At 37.9% G+C, this 17,832-nt stretch overlaps 1 protein-coding gene across 5 annotated transcripts in view; it reads right to left on the bottom strand.

The window, feature by feature from the left end:
• auts2a (activator of transcription and developmental regulator AUTS2 a) overlaps positions 1-17,832 on the bottom strand; it is a 393,745-nt gene that overhangs the window by 296,972 nt on the left and 78,941 nt on the right. For 4 of the 5 annotated variants that reach the window (XM_056247641.1, XM_056247645.1, XM_056247642.1 and 1 more), the window contains exon 3: positions 1,087-1,308. In XM_056247641.1, coding sequence (XP_056103616.1) covers positions 1,087-1,308 — 222 coding nt within the window. The remainder of the gene's footprint in view (positions 1-1,086; positions 1,309-17,832) is intronic. The other variant, XM_056247643.1, reaches the window with a different exon arrangement.

Raw genomic sequence — 17,832 nt, 5'->3', positions numbered from 1 at the left:
CAGCAACAATAACAAGAGTGACTAATTTAATTAGCACCATAAAACAAGTCCAAAAAAGCCAGAGCCCATCCGCTCCTCGTTCATCCTTAATGACAGAGTTAATCAGCAGTGCCTTTACACATCTAATCTTAGAGGACACAATCTCTATTATTCTCTCTCTCTGCTTTAGCACTTTTGTAAATCAGTCCACACTTTTTTCATTGTGTAATGTCTGAAAGATCCAACAACCAGCCTGCCTGTAAAACCTAGTATCATATTAAATTACCTCCTTCGATTAGATCGGTAATAAGTCTTACGCTGTGACAGAGACGGCTAATGATCATCGACAATTACTTGATTCAAATGAGCTCTGCCTTAATGGAGTCAGATTGGCGCACCTCTTCTGTTGTTCCGTCATTCTCAGTGAAGACATAGACATTATACACGGCTTTGAGAAATTAACATGACTGTAGGTTTGCATTATCTCAGTACACAATCTAATCATGATTTAATTTGAAAACACACTGAAACAAAGCGGTGCCTTGAGGTAAACTATAATTAGGTGCAAAGGGAACAGACAGTAGCCCATCCAGAACAGGGTTATTATCTTTGACTAAAACAAAAACTATTAAACCTATTTTTGATTATTTAAATAAAGCTGAAATAAAATAAAATAGAAATATTAGATGAAATGAAATAGAAATAAAATGAAGGGAAAAAAATAGAAATGTTAACACATATAGATATATAAAACACACAGATAGATAGATAGATAGATAGATAGATAGATAGATAGATAGATAGATAGATAGATAGATAGATAGATAGATAGATAGATAGATAGATAGATAGATTGATTTTAATCATGATAAAACTATTGACTACTATTTATAATTTCGCAGCAGAAATAAACTTTATTCAACAGCTCCGTCTGACACCAATTTTACTCCAACCAAATGCTGAAGCTCATGCACTTCAATAGAAATCAATAGAATGCCTTTAATCTACCAACAAAATCTGCCAAATACACCAAGGCTCCCAGCTCCTGTTTGAACAGATCACAATCGTGATTTTTGGACACATGTAGCGAGCTAAAGTTAAACTCACAGGTCGGTGTTTCTTCTGCAGGTGTTTCTTCTTCTTGCCATGTGTATGGGCCAGGCGAGGGTTGTTCTCCTGGTCTGACTGGTGGTGCTGGTGGTTGTTGTGGTTGAGTCGGTCTTTGTGTAGGTCTATGTTCAGTCCGTTCGGCACTCGGCCGGGCTTCTTCTTGCGCAGCGGTCCTGCCTGGTTCTGCCTCCGCTCGTGGGGCTTCAGGGTCATGTCCTTCTAACAGAAAAAAAAATTGATATGAGTATAAAAATTTTTTTGGGGGTTAAAGGCGACATGAAGTAAATTGAATCTTATTGAATCATAATAAATCTTATGATGCACAATTTATTAGTAGAGGTTACTCTAAAGAGAAAAAATATTTTAACAAAATGCAAGAACTTTTTAAGCCTCTAAAATGGCTTTCCAGCGAAGACAAAATATTGTTCATTTTTAATAGTACTTTTTACAATAAATGTAAATTACTAAAAACCAGCCTTGCTGAACAGTATTTCCTAATAATTTAAAGTAAGAATTTAAAGAAATATACGTTTATTCAGCAAGGACACATTCAAGCGTCATCAAAACCGACAGTAAAGCTATTTATAATGTTACAAAAGATTTCTATTTTCAATTAAATGCTGTTCTTTTGCATTTCTATTTATCAAAGAATTCTGAAAAAAAAGTGTTTTCCAAAAAAATTAAGCAGCACAACTGTTTCTTGAAATGTTTCTTGAGCAGCAAATTAGCATATTAGAATGGTTTCTGAAGGATCATGTGACATTTAAGAAGTAAAGCCTGTTGAAAATTCAAATAGAAAACAGTTATTTTCAATAGAAATAATATTTCACAACATTACTGTATTTGTGATCAAACAAATGCCTTGGTGAGCATTATGAACATTATGGAAATGAGTGTGATGTAAATGAAATGCACATGCTGTTTCGTGTCTTTAAGGACCATTAATAAACAGTATGAAGACTATTCCTGCTATAGACCGGATATGCTGTTTGTGCTAAAAGACATTACACAACATAAGCATTGCACTCTCCAGTAGGCGTACGCTTGTCTACCTCCAGCAAACATTGTTCTGCCAAGCTGCTAAATAAAATAATCTTTACCCCACAGAAAAACAAGTGTTCTGATAAAAGGAGAACAGCAGAGGAAGCCGAGGCGCAGTGCTCCGGTCTGACACAGAACTTTCTCATCCACTGAGAACTCTAGACAGGAAGATCAATATTCAATATGACAAAGCTCGTCTCTGCAGGGGAGCTGTGTATCGCCACATATCTCTGCTTACAGAACGAATCAATTACATTATTATACTCCAGCTACAGAGAGATAGACACTTCTCGTGCTGAAAACTGTACACTACAGGAAGGAAAAGTGAGACATTCAATACAGTTCAGAGTAGGAACGCCTACTAGAAACAGCACCATGACTTGGCAACTTGTAGCGGTGTCAGTGTGAACAGGGCTTAGCCTATATTTATAACATCTAATGCCAAATGAAAACAAAAGAATATATATAAATATATGTAGAATTATCATATTCTAATTATTACTGAAAAATCATGTGACACTGAAGACTGGAGAAATGTTGCTGAAAATTCAGCTTCGCCAGGAATAAAAAGGAATAAATTACATTTGATGATGTATTCAAATAGAAAACTTGTTTTTTAAATTATAATATTTCACAAAATTGCTATTTTACTGTATTTTTGATTAAATAAATGCAGCCTTGGTAAGCACAAATGACTTTTAAAAAACAGATTCCCAAACTTTTGAACAGTGGTGTATATGTGACATATTTTCTCACTAAACATTCCGTGAACAATTCTGAGTGATGAACCAAAGGAATCATTGAATCTGAGCTTTGAATCAATTCACTGAAGCTGACAGTTTGTATGATTCACAAAACGAATCTATTCCAATGTAATTTTTACTACTGTATTATAAGATAAGAAGGGATTGCAAAACTATTCAAATCACACATTCTTTAGGAATCGCAATGACAAAATAAAAAGTGCATTACAATCTTTGTCCAAAAAAATACAAGAGGGAGCAGACCAATTACAAAACGATGGGCAGCAGAGTGCTATGTTTAATGTAAAAATAATGATCTCATGCCTCTGCACATGGTCAAAGTTTTCATATCTTACTTCAGATGTGTAGAACACTGTCTTTTTTGTCTCATTTTCAAGAGCTTCACTAATATCCTTAAATGACAGCTCCTTTAATGCTCTTCATTTTAAGCTCTCTCTCTCTCTGTGTGTGTGTATCCTTAAATCACAGCTCCTTTAATGCTCTTCATTTCAAGCTCTCTCTCTCTCTCTCTGTGTGTGTGTGTGTGTGTGTGTGTGTGTGTGTGTGTGTGTGTGTGTGTGTGTGTGTGTGTGTGTGTGTGTGTGTGTGCGCGCGCGCGCGCGTGTGTGTGTGTGTGTGTGTGTGTGTGTGTGTGTGTGTGTGTGTGTGTGTGTGTGTGTGTGTGTGTGTGTGTGTGTGTGTGTGTGTGTGTGTGTGTGTGTGTGTGTGTGTGTGTGTGTGTGTGTGTGTGTGTGTGTGTGTGTAAAATGTTAGTGTGTGTGATTAAAAATGAGTAATGGCTCTGACAAATGTTTCCTCTCTTAAAAAGCCTCCAGATTTATCAGCAAATGTCTGTGTAGACCAGTCCAGTAAAATTACACATAAGCAAACACTGCTTATGTACAAAATTGTGTGTTTATTTTGCATCACTCCAAGCCCTTAGAAGATTAAATCCACCATTTCTCAAACGTAAAGAAATGTGTTTTTATGTATCTGATGCAAACCGTATGTACCGTGCAAGACGCAAACCTTCTACTGTGCAAGTGTGTGCAAGTGTGTGTGTGTGTGTGAGCAGATACACCATCAGCCCTCATCCGCCAGCGGGGCTGATCCATCATGTTAAACTTATGTACTAAATCAGATTACATGCTTCAGAGACATTACATGTTTAATAGCCTTGTTCATGTACTTGAAGTCAGAGACATCAAAAGAGCTCTCGGCTGAGCAGACGGAGCATGTCAGGACTGCAAGATACAACAGGCTGATAACCAGCCATCAACTCTTCAGCTCTGATAGAGCACTCTGGGTATTTGTGCTGAGGGACAGCCCCTATTCATTCAATATCTCTCTATTCAGCGATCAGAATCATTCAGACTCGAAAAATCAAGCTGAGGTTGATTCATTTCAGCTGCTTGAGAGGAGAAGCTCTTCTTAAACAACATCTAGGCGAGACTGAGGGTATGTTCAGTATGTTAATGGAAAAACTCTAGTCCTATCAGTTAAACATGTAATTTAAAGTTGGCATGAAACGGAAGTTGCGAATTGGCTTCTTGAACAAGAAAAACTGTAGGGTGGGACTTTATTTTGTCCTACAAGAATTTATTGGATTGTTAGGGGAATTTACTTTGATTAAAGATTAAGAGGGAACATGAATTTAAAAAAGTATGTGCACGCGGATAAATCATTTATAATAAACACTGCTATTCAATTAAGAAATAAGAATTGTCCGTTTTTGATTTCATGGTGACTTTAATGGGGTCATGTGACAACATTGTAGTATAATACAATTTGAAACTAGGGCTGCATGATATTGGAAAAAACAGACATTGTGAAATTGTGAAAAAAGAAAAAGAACAAATAGAGTGAAAGGGAACGGAATTCGACTCTATGTGCGCACAGAAAACAGCGTGCGAGGTCTGAGTTCTCTTCCGTGTCTTCTTTTAAAATCGCTTGAAGGTTTAAACTGGGAGGACCTAAAATGTGCAAATGATAAACTTTCACTCTATGATTTTTAAACTTTGCAATTAATATGTGAATCACGTGCGTTACGAACCGTAAGGCCTGGGCTGCGTTTCCCAAAAGCATCGTAAGCCTAAATTGATCGTAAAAACTATCGTACGACTGATCTTAATACTATGGTCTGTTTCCCAAAAGCATCGTAACTTAAGTAGCACTTGAAAATCTTCGTAGAACTACGAGTGCTCTGGAGTAATCGTAAATCCCCAAGTGCATCGTAAGAAGACAGAGTTATGAGGTCACCTGCAGGACATCCGGCAGATTACACTTTTATCTAGATTTAACAGATTACACTGCAACGTGAGTATAATATAAGGTTTTGATTGTACTTTATTGTACACTTTGTTGTACTCGTGTTTTGTTTAAATGAATAAATGAAATAATTAAAAAGGGAAGAAAAAAATAGAAATACACATTTAAATTAAATGAATGAACAAAAAAAATCATAAAAGAAGTAATGTGAGAAATATGCTTTAAAGACTGGGCAAAATAGGGATGAATTCAAAAAAAATCTGTCAATGACTTGCTGACGTGCACGAAAACCAGCCATGTATTGGGCATTTCTTGGTTAGCCATGTGGTCCCATGCCATCTTCGTCCTCCACCTCCTCCACCTCTTCATCTTCCTCCCTGTTAAGTAAGGGCACTCTCATCTGCACTGCAATGTTGTGCAGCATAGCTGTTACTATTATTACTGCACAGCACTTTTGTGGAGCAAACAAAAGACCACCGCCGGACTGGTGAATTGCCAGAAAGCGCATCTTCCACCTCCCTATTGTGCGTTCCACAATACTACATGCAACACGGTGTGCCTCGTTGAAATTTGTCTCCCTGTTATTCATAGGATTAGCCACAGACGTGAAGAGATATGGCCTCAGTGGGTAACCACTGTCCCCAAGCAGCCTCCACTGACTGTCCCTGTGAGTTTTGTGCCTCCTGACCCACAGATGAATTGGTGAACATGAAGGATTTATGTGTGCTCCTCTAGTGCAAGCCTCCTCTCTTCTAAGGCCAGCTTGGCCTTCTTGAGCTCAATGAGCTGCTGTTGAAAGTTGTTGTCTCTCTCATTGGCTTCTTGAAGGCATTGCCTAATGTCTTTCAAGACATCTAGCTTCTCCCTCTCCACCTGCACTAGGTCCTGGCTACAGCTACAGACATTCTCAAACTGCTGAGGTGTTGTGGCTGCAGTCTGGACCACTGAAGATGGAGGCTTAGGCCTGGGAGGGTTGTTTGGAGGACTAGGAGATGGTAGGTGCTGGGAGATGGCAGATGAAACTGATGGTTCCTCTGAGCATGAAGGACCTGACTCAGGCTCAGGCTCAGGTTGAGTTATCCCTACTCCTCCATGGATGTCAATACCCCCACTAATCTGAAGCACTTGTGCCAAGTATTGACAAGGCCTTTTCTTCCTCTCCTGTGAGAAGGGGGGACTCATTGGTCCCATCACCTGTTTTTTAATTGCAGTCCTCTGCAGTGCCTTCTTCCTTTTTGCCAGGCTTGCAAAATCCTGCCACTTCTTGCAGACCTCCTTCCCTGATCTTTGAACACCCCTGGTTGCAGTTAGTTTGGTAGCAATGTCCTCCCAGATATTTTGTTTGTCCTTATTTGTATGGTGCCCTTTAAATCTGTTAAAAATAACATCTTTGTTTCGCTCTATCTCCTCTAAAAGGACATTAATTTCATCTTTTTGAAAGGTATCTTTTCTTGATTTTTTTTGTTCAGCCATTTTGTCAGTGCCTCCGCCTGTAGGTAGGTGCTTTATATTGACTTATCTTGATTGCTAATCCACAACAGATGACAATTATTAGGTTAAAAGTTCAGAATACGATTCTATATAAGGTTATATTTGGACAGCGACTCTTAAGAAGCACGTAGAACGCGTTCATGTTAAGTGCATTTTTGGGAAACGCGCGTGGAATTGCGGTGAGCGTTCGTAACCTTGCACGTAGAGAGCGCTCTTAACCCTCTGGGGACTAAGCCCTTTTTGGTCCGTTTTCTCTATTTTTACATTTGGGCTTATAAACCATATGGAGATGTAATGGAGATGGATCACTATGTGTTTGGTATCTATGGATTCAGAAGACCCTAAGATAACATAAGCATGCATGTAATGTGTTTATAAAGGAAGTATGAGTGAAAAATTTACTATAAACTGGAGAATTTCATAAACGGAAATTAGATTTTTCTCATTTATTTCTGAAAATCACACATCACACAAAAATAGTGAACAGTTTTTGAACAAAAAATATATTTGTCAAAGCCTTTGCTTGACAGACATGTCTAATTGTTAAATAAAATGTGTAAAGAACAATGAAAAATGTAATTTTATTTACAAATAGTCCCAGGCGTTTTTCTTAGGAATGCTTAGAATTTTCTAAGCAATGCTTTCTCCTCGTCACTCTCCAGTAATTGTTCCAGAGCTTGTTCCACCGTAAATCGTTTACTGCTTGCCATCATAAAAGTACTAAAACAATAAATAATGCTATAATTGTATGTATATATATGTATATATATATATATATATATATATATATATTATAATTGTTCTGTCTCTCTCTCTCTCATATAAATCTCTGATAATCCGCTCCGTAAGCCTCCGTTCGCTCTCTCTCCTTCTCTCCATTCAACGCTGTTTGCGTCATATCCCTAACTATATAGTACCACCCCTTGCAAGGCTGCAGAGTCCTCTGATTTGCTAGAAAGGTCATGGTAACCTTCCTCTGATTGGGTAAGAAAAATATTTCTCCATCGGCAATTTTTCAATTGGTTGTTGTTCGCGGAATCTGCCAAACAACATTGATTTCATTGGCCTTTTACATAGTGCTATTGCGCAACAAGGAAGTGTGTATATTTAAAAGCCGGGTATCACTGTTTTCATCGGAATCTGAGGAAGACGGTAAAAAAGACCGCAGCTCTCTATCATTAATAGTTTTTAAGATAATTACACATTTGTAAAAGTATGCCATTTTGGGCGCCCAATCCGTCCCCAGAGGGTTAAGAGCTAAGATACATCGTTATCGGGAAACCCGGCCCAGGTCAGTACAGTACAACTATGATCACTATACTTGACATCACACATCCTGTCACGTAACTATCACGGATGCACACATTTCGATATTGATGCTAAAACGATATATCGCACAGCCCTATTTGAAACCATTATAATGGTGGCGTACTGTTTAAAGTGATATTTAAAAAATAGTATGCAGTAGACAGTATATTCTGAACAGTGGTATCTATCCCTTAAGTATCTGAGAAAAAAACTTAGATTATACTTCTTTAAAAAAAAAAAAAAAAAACATCAGATTTTAATCAAAAAAGCCATAAGAGCGTACAATAAGCAATGAGGGAGACTTTAGAGGAGGGTGGAATCTAGGGCGGTCTGGAAACTGTCTGGAATGACAGAAAAGCGCAAGAGATTATTTAGGATATGGAAACTGAGTTTGTCAAGCATACTGAGCGTGAACCTGAATGGCTTTTCCACAGCAATCACTTCCATGATCACTTGAGTATGTGCTGAACCAGAGCCATAGTCTGGGAAACATAATTCAACGGATGGGCCTAGTTTTGTGCTGCAGGAACTACAATGATCTTTCGACAACATGGCAAACTTCATTAATCCATCTGGAAGCACATCTGGCCTTAATGTGCATCTTTCAGTGTGAATTAAGTATAACAACATGTGATGCTCTAAAGCTGGCAGAGGAAACACTAGAAGTTCACTCTGGGAAAACATCTGACGATATATTTGATTGGGTTTGCTCATCTAACTTGTCTAGTCTATCCTTGGAAAATACATCAAGACTTTATTTGGTACAGATCTCTGTTCTATATTCTAGAAGAAAACAGCTGTTTTCTTTTTGTTTTGTTTTCTCTTTCAGTGCATTTTAGTATAAACTCTTCTCTTTATCTGTCTTTCTTTGCCTGTAGTATATAGCACATACTGATAAGTGTTTATCATTGTAACATTCAGAGTGCAAAAAAATGTTGAATAAAGAGAAAATATTTTTTTGTTCATATTCTGCTTAATGTTAAGACAAAGAGTGTCATCAATTTCAGAGAATTGTTTGTATTTTTTATTTTTATTTTTGCCATTTCCCAGGAGATTTAGCGAGGTAAACTCTGGATACAAGAACAGCCCTGCATTTATCCACAAATACACATAACACACAAGCTCCCTAGAGTTCACTTTGCTACCTTGCTTTCTAGAAGTTCTTCTTTTGCTGTGGGGACTTAAAACACTTCCGTACTCTCACACACACACAACATCATTCAAAGGCAGCAGCTTTCAAGTGCAAAGTAGGTTTTTACAGTCTACACAAGGTTTATCTTTCATCTGCTTCACCACGAAAATGTAATGATGTCTGAACAGAAAGGAAGACACATTCAGACAACATCCAAACGCACAGACTTGCCTTATCAGTTTTATAAGCCAAGTAGATTCTGAATGCAACTTTTTTGAATGCAAAAACATTACTTAACTCCACAGTTAACATGAACTAACAAAGAACAATATTTTCTTAAACATTTGTTTATTTAAATTTCTATTCATACTATTATTTTTAATAACAATTCATATATGGGTAACAACACTGTAAGGTTTCATTTGTTAACATTAGTTAACTAGTTAATAGTTAACATGAACTAGCAATGAACAATACTTCTACGGCATTTTTTAATCTTTGTTAATGTTAATCTCAACATTTACTAAGATCGAAAATCATTTTAGGATCAAAAGTTGTATCTGTTAACAGTTAATGCACTATGAACTAACATGAACATTTTTTATGATTTTTATTAACTAACATTAACAGAGGTTAATATGCTGTATGGTGTTAGAATTATATTGCTCATTGTTAGTTCATGTTAGTAATTAGTAACTAATGTTAACAAATGAGACCTTATTGTAGTGTTACCAAAGTTGTATGTTGTCATTATGGACAAATAATATTCTATTAGTCTATACTGTAATTAACATTAACATAGGTTAAAAATTAATGTAAAAAATAATATTTAATCATCATTATCATTTAGAACATTATTTATATAATGAACTACTAAGTAAAAAGATTTAAATTATTGTGTTATCTTGTCAAAAGGCTAGGAAAACAGTATGTGACAGACTACCAGTTCAATAACGTGCTGTTTCTCAAACCGTGATAATAATCTAGCGTACTTTTTCCTCTGCACTGCGCTGCTAAAACCTCCTCCTGATTCATTAGTGACACATACGAGGGCTGCGCACACTATCCTACAGATGCAGGGGATGCTGACGAGGCAACCAGGAAAACTCCCACTCCCTTTACCCAGCAGTAAATGAGAGAGACAGAAAGAGAACAGCATGGGAGACCTGCACTTCGATCCCATTCCGTGATTACACCCCTGTTCTACAGCAGAGCCACTCCAGGGATCAGTTCCCCTGCCAAGCGTAACTACACAGGCTTTTGTGAGATGGAGAGAGAGATTCTGTCCATGGCCTCTCTGTTTTATTAGTCTTATCTGTGGCCCTGAGGGAAGATATTACTTCTTTAGCAAAAAAACAAAAACAAAGAAAGCACTAGCAGGAAAACACACTACATAAATGGTTGCTTTGAGACGCCGCAAGAAGCGATAGGCTTTTGTGACCAAGCAAGCACCGATTTAGAAAACATAACACAGCAATTTAGTTCTATTCCAAAGATGGATGGAGGAGGTGAAATAGATGAAATGAGAGGGGAAAGGGACCTGTGCCCTCCACATGAGTGAGTAAACACCATACGTCCATCTGTCTTCCCACTGACTCCCACATGCTTTATCAAGTTTTTGTTTTGTTCGTCAGAAAAATAAATGAATATTCTGGTGTAAATGGTATATGAACAACACTCTTGAATTAAATGTATTTTTTTACTCCATCTGCAAACTTGTTTTAACCTTAATAAATTCCAGTAGATTTACACTATTAAGAAAATAAGACAGAAAAGACATTATCTGAAAACAAGTTTTAATATTTAAAGCTGCAGTCCGTAGCTTTTTTAAGGTCAAAATAATCCAAAATAATTATATAAAAAAAAACTTATTCTGCCAGTGGTCAAAACTATCTGCTTGCCATAGCTAGATTCAAAACGGTTAGCTTGTAATAATGATTTTAATTTCAGTGGTACTGGTGGGTTTCCGCAGGAAATTCGAGCATGTCTTTGCGTCATGACGTCACACCCGTACACATAAAGAAGGAGTTTCGGCTAGCCGGCTATACTGCGCGTGACGAGATATTTAGATGTATAGGCTTTTCTCGCAGCACTTTACATAATTAAACTTATGGCATCCAGAAAGATCCAAACAACAATCATCAGTGTCAACTGGAGATTCAGCAGTTATAAAACCCAAAAGACTTCGTACTTCGGATTTAAGGTGGCTAGAGAAAGAGAAAGAAACCGTCTCATGCGAACACAAGGATTTAAACATCGGCGGGGCTTTTGAAAAGTGCGTGAACTCCGTGTTTTGAAGGGGTTCAAAACGGAAGAAGAGACGGCTTTTTTCTGCTGAACAAGTAAGACATTTCAATAGTTCAATCGTGTAACAGTACGTTTTCTTAATTCACACAGTTATGGAGTTTCCTTTGTTGTGCCTTTCTCGTTTTGCTATTATGGAGAATATGAATTCTGAACTACACAGGTAACCATAAAACACATTAAATTTAACATTAGTCACACAATGCTGATGTGATGTTGTTAACATGAACAATTTGAGAACAAAGTAGGCTATAATTTGCACGGTTGCTGTAAATCACGTTGATTAAATCTAACGAAGCTTATCATGTCGAATGCTTTTTCCCCCTTAGTTGGTCAGAACAAAAATGGATGTTACTTACTTGTTCAGAAGACATTATCTTATGAAAATTCTTATGTTGGTCAAACTTTCAATAAGTGAATCTGTGATTCTGTATGACAGTATCCACACAGCGCGGTGACTGACAGCACCACTCGCCTCAAAACACTGTGTTCATCCGCGCTGTTTCATGCCGATTTACAACCCACGTAAAGATGATAATTCCGCGAATCACTGCAGTTACAGATTTCGAACAGAGAGATGGCGACAAATAGGAAAAGCTACGGACTGCAGCTTTAATGCAAATTTACTTCAAATGTTTAGGCTATATATGTATACACTGGAAAGAAAATTAAATTAGAAAAAGGTTATTTTAAATTGTAATAATATTTTACAAAAGTGCAGTTATACTGTAGTGCACAATGCATAAGAGACTTTCAAAAACATTTTAAAAAAATCTTACCAACCCTAAACTTTTAAAAGTTAGTGTAGTCTATATGTCAATACTGTATATGCAGTACATCTGAATGCTCTAGACCAGCCAAAACGTATTTAAAACTTTGTTTTAAAAGAGTTTAAAACTTAATTTTAATAGAGTTGGATCACGCTTGCTGATGATTGATTAATCAAAGGCATTTGATTAGCAGCATCTGACTGCTACTTACCCTCTTAATTCCTTTGGAAGCAGTAAGGGTGCACTTAGTTTGTCACACATGACTTCTCCATTTTGACCTAGTTTTGTTAAATAAATAATGACATTGTGTAATAGCCTATGTCATTTGTTACCAAAATACCAAATTTTAAGATATGCCAAGGATCAGATGATTTTTTTATTATGTCCTGATACGTAAAACCATAAAATTCAATAGACTGTCTTTTCTTTTTCACATGACTGTATTTGTACACTATATATACTACATATATGCATATATGTAGTATAGCATATACTGTATGTAGTGTGCATATTATGTATATATTAACATTAAGCCACTCGAGGATGTGCATTACAGTGATTTTATCATGGGCTCTTGTGACTTATTGCTTTAGTAACAGCAGGGGGGAAGAAGCCGATGGCCTTCAAATGCAGGTTAAAAGAAATCAACTCTATTACAACAAAGGTTAACCACCCTCCACCATCCGGCACTCATCAAAGAGAGTATTTCATTAGCTCAACTCAATAAGCAATTCAAAGAACGATAAGAGCCGGTTTAAAGATGTATCTAATTCAGTGGCGGAGCCAGGATTTTTTCATAGGGGTGGCCAGGTAGGGGCCAGCAAACAGTCTGGGGTGGCACATAAATCTTAATTATTTTAACATAATACTTAGTTTAAATAATGTATTGGACTGTTCCTACACAACTGAATACAGTTAATTTGTATTCAATTGTAATTGAGAGAGTAGTGAATTAGGAATCGTGGAATACTGAGTGAATTAGATTTTTTTTTAATTATTATTAGCTACTTACCACCTCCAGGCATATTAATGAAGGGGACACAAACTATAGCTAAAGTTCTTTAATCATATAGTAAACTTGCTCAGTTAGCATGGTTCTGGTTCTCAAAACCCCCAACATTGTTGCACCTTCATGGATGAGACATGCAGATAACTACTGTAGTTCAAAGATAATACCCTTCATTGAATTTTATATAATCAATTAACTCTTCAACTTTCTATATTAGTAGTCAAAATAAAGAATCTAAACCGTTCTATCATACCTAATTAAAAAGGGGGGAAACATCTCTTTTGAATCGCTATGTGCGAGAATGTGAACAAGGCGGAAGTCAACATGCACATAAATGGCAGAATGTAAAATTAGTTATTTTATGGATTTAAAAATTATGCATTTTATTTTGTCCTTTACAAATGAACGCAAAATTGCCGCCTATCTTCTAGTACAAATGCACAGTGCTCACATTTATTTGTACATTAAAAAAACACATAGTCTATCAGTTTGTGCCTTAAACATGGCAGAATATTTTAGTCTAGACATATGTGACGCATATATAACAAATACATACAAGCATGCAGTTTTGACACAGATTTGATCGCCTTTTTGATTATTTCATGAGTTAATTGACGACAGAACTACGGCTACAGCACGCCACATTTACGCGTGATGTGCAAGTAGGCTACAGTACAACGTCTGACAGGACAGTAAAAAGTTAGTTTAACTGACATTAGCCAACTGATTCAGGACAACGCGCTTTTCTCCGCATCTGACAGAACTGCCACAAGCTTTCACACAGATCTTTCAAAATAAAAGTAGAACCAGAAAAAAAGAGAATTACGTTGTTGTTTCTTTGACTGGACATATGCGACTCACTCAAAACGATCTTGCAACCCACCAGTTCAGGAACATCGACTCTATATTTACTATGCTCCGATCACTGCTGAAGCTTATTCGGCACCTGTACATTTCCGCACTCGTTTGACTTGCGCTGAGGTGAAGTTGGAGTGCGCGCGCGTCTGAAAAGTCTCACGTTTATTGTGGATGTAAGATGTTCTGTGTTTTAAAAACGCAATTCTTGTAAAAAAAGGAAAGAAAAAAAAGAGACAGACAGAAACGGCAGTTGTGAGAGGGGTGGCCAAAGGGGTGGCCAAGCTTAAGCCAAGGGTGGCCATGGCCACCCCTGGCCACCCCCTGGCTCCGCCACTGATCTAATTAAAGGCCAGGCCAATCTAAGAGTGTGAATCCTTAGAGGCAAGGGGAAATAAAGACCCTATATGAACCGAAGAGGTCATGCATGGATGGCATGAAAGGCAAACATCTTGTTCTGAAATCAATCACCATGACAGGAAGGGGAGAGGGGCTTGTGCTTTGAAGCCCTCTGCCTCCATCCTCCCAAGTAATGGAGCTCAATCGCTGACAGATGGAGGGAGCGGCGGGGGGAAGCGAGTGAACGCATAAACGAATGAACGAATGAAGCAGTCTGTGTCCGTGGGGGGGGGGGGGGGGGGGGGGAGTAGGTCATTCATGCTTGGTCAGTTTGTGCAGATTCACTGTAACAAAGCCGTTCCTGTAACAACAGAGCTCTGGGCTGAACTGTATTTTCTTCACATTCTAGAACATTTTAGAAATAGCTTCTTTTTTTTTCTTCCAGGAGATGCATTACAGGCACATCCCAACCCAGAATCCTATTATATGTTTAGTAACCATGCCAATTTCATTTAGAACATCTGTGATCTTAACTTAAAGTGCCCCAATTGGGCTTTTTTTAAGGCTCCTCATTTTGTTTTTGAGGTCTCCAACAATAGGTTTACATATATCCAAGGTCATAAAACACTATACAATATAAACATAATATATGCAGCATCACCTCGTTTCTCACAGTGTCTTTCGATCAAGAATTATCTACAAAGTCTTGGATGTGATTATTTTACTGCTTACAGCGCATGTCGGAAGCCAAACTCCCATTAGGCCATCCTTAAAAATATTTTGGTTTGCAGTAACAGCAAAAAAAAAAAAAAAAAGGGTCGGTAGGTAGGTCTATATATTTTTTTTTTCAAGATTCAATGTAAAAAAAAAAGGATAATTTTGGTCATGGTGATTAGGTCGGTATGAATTTAAACAAATTTGCATATCGTGACGTCACTGACTGGGTCTTCAACCCCCATGCCTTCGGGCGCACCATTGCGAACCTCATTCTGATACAGGTTATAGACCACAAACAATTTGAAATCTTTGTAAAAAAAAAAACATATTTATTGCATTAATTCCAGCTGCATTCATTTGGAAAAAAATAGGCAGAATAAAAAAAAAAAAAAAGGAGCCACTAGATTTCAATGAAAGTGGATTTTCAGAGGGAAACAAATAAATTAAAATGACTAATCTCACCAGCGCCGCGCCGACCAATAAAACAGCGCGTTTGGCACCATTCGTTTACATTTGACCCATACTGTTACAAGCCCCCTTTCTGGTCTAGGGGCAGGAAAGGAGGGTAACAAAAAGTTGCAGGGAGAGAGTGAGAGATTTGACCCATAAACATCTGCTATTATTAACGGAAATCAGTGTGGTCAAATAGCTAGGCGCATTGTAGGAAACTATAGGCCGATTAAGTAGTCCTGACATATTATGGAATGGTCGATTTTCTTTTGTGCAATTTAGTACATTTCGGTATGGGATGTGCTGTTTTATTGGTCAGCGTGGCGCTGGTGAGATTAGTTCCCGCCGCTCTGACCATTGGCTGGCGCAAGCAAACACTTCTCCCTGCGCTGTCGAGTCTGTCGCACTCGCGCGTCTCGGTCCATTGAGCCACGCAGATTACAAGTCAGCGCAGCGCGAACTCTGTAACACACCGCGCCGTTTCGTCCCCCTTTCGGTGTGTTTGGCTTCCCACACTTATGTGTGTTTGTTTGTCAGAGCCTGCAGTTGCTGTGTGACGCGCGTTCGCGGTGGGCATGTCATGACGAGCTGGACGCGCTCCGAGAAAAGGCCGTTAACATCGATTCCCTATTTGAATTTCGAATAATGAGCGACTAAATGTAGGCTCATACAGACGTATTTCACAAGCAGCTGCGCCGCAGCCATCATCACCGAGCGCGAACCATTGACAGTGAATGAAACGAAGCGAACGCACAGGCCATAGTGTGACATGCGTAAACCAATGGTGTAAAGATAATCATAATAGATGACGCCACGGGTTTTTATTTAAAAGAAAGAACGTAGCCTACGCAATTTATATTCACAATACTTACTATAATAAATGTATATTATTTTATTGCATTTGTATTAGTTGTTTGAAGAGTACAAAAAAAAATCGGTCGGTCTTAATGCAAGTTTACAACCGGCAAGTCGGTCGGACTAAAAGGGAAAAAATAATAATAATTGGGTCGGTCCTAATTTGACAGGGTCGGTCGGGTTACGGCAAACAATAATATTTTTAAGGATGGCCTTACCATATCTGAATTTCAGCTCCGGAGGCTTCCTCGGCACTTGATACACAGTGACACGAACAGTAACGATGGAGTCGGTTTTACCATATCAATTCGAGTCTGAGTCCATAGCCTTTAGCATTCACAGCGCAGAAAGCAGCGTCTTCTCAACATCGACAACACAAACCAAACTCTGAGGCCTCAGCTTCGACTACAGTGTTTGTGGGCGGGTCAAGTTAGACATTGTACGCATGCAGCTAATGAAGACAACATGCTGCCATTATAAAAATTTGTAACATACAAAGGTTTGAGCAGGAAGTAACACTGGAATTACTGACGACTCATTTCAGGCAGTTCACCTCTTTCTTTTGGGGGACAATAACTCCGTTTATCGAGCACTTTGATCTTTGAAACTTTGCAGACTTTTTACATTCACAAACAGCTTTATTACACACTACATGAAAGGTAACATCCAAAAAGTATAATAGGGGCACTTTCAGACTTAAGGGGATAGTACACCCAGAAATGTACTCACCCTCATGTCGTTGCAAACATGTATGATCTGTTTCTTCTGTAAATTAGTCAATTTAAATTAGAAATACTGTAGCAAAACTAAACAAGCAGACTGGAGTCTCTTGAGCGTGGTTGTTTTTGTACTAAATGATTAGCAAAATGCTCTACTGCGGTTCTAAGCAATACGATCACACCGCAAGATAAGAAGTATCAAAGACCAACTCAAGAGCACATCAAAGGCCGCACAACAGGTTGCTTCGTGATACTTGCCTTTTATGTTATGAGAGGGCAAAGTCTTTTAATTAAATTCACGTGAGACAAAAGAATCAATTGGTCCGAGAGCAACGTCTGGATTTAGCCCAGGCAATTAACATGATTATAATAGTCATTTAATTCCACAGGATAAAACACTTTTCCAACAGCTGGCTTCAGCCAGTTTTTCAACATCAGAATGAAAAATAAGGGAAAGCTCAAAAAGGGCTCTGGGGGTTATTATTAAAAATGTAATAGCTTTATAACTGATGAGTACAAAATGATATGAATAATTATTCACAGCTTTCATGTTTGATCCCCAACCTATATGCTACCCACTGCAAGTAGTTCACATGAGGCCCATTCCAGTCTTTTACTGCCTTTAATCACAAAGCTTCATATAAAACAGTAATGTTAAGTTAAATTCAGTTAAATAGGTCAAAAGAAAGTCCACACTATCACAGTCCATTATGATACCAAATCCATTATAACAACAATAAAG

This window comes from Rhinichthys klamathensis, unplaced genomic scaffold (assembly GCF_029890125.1).
Source record: "Rhinichthys klamathensis goyatoka isolate OS25496 unplaced genomic scaffold, OSU_Roscu_1.1 h1tg000050l_1, whole genome shotgun sequence".
Taxonomy (NCBI): Eukaryota; Metazoa; Chordata; class Actinopteri; order Cypriniformes; family Leuciscidae; genus Rhinichthys; species Rhinichthys klamathensis.
Note: the sequence above shows the minus strand (reverse complement) of the source record. Positions and strands in the feature narration are given on the sequence as shown.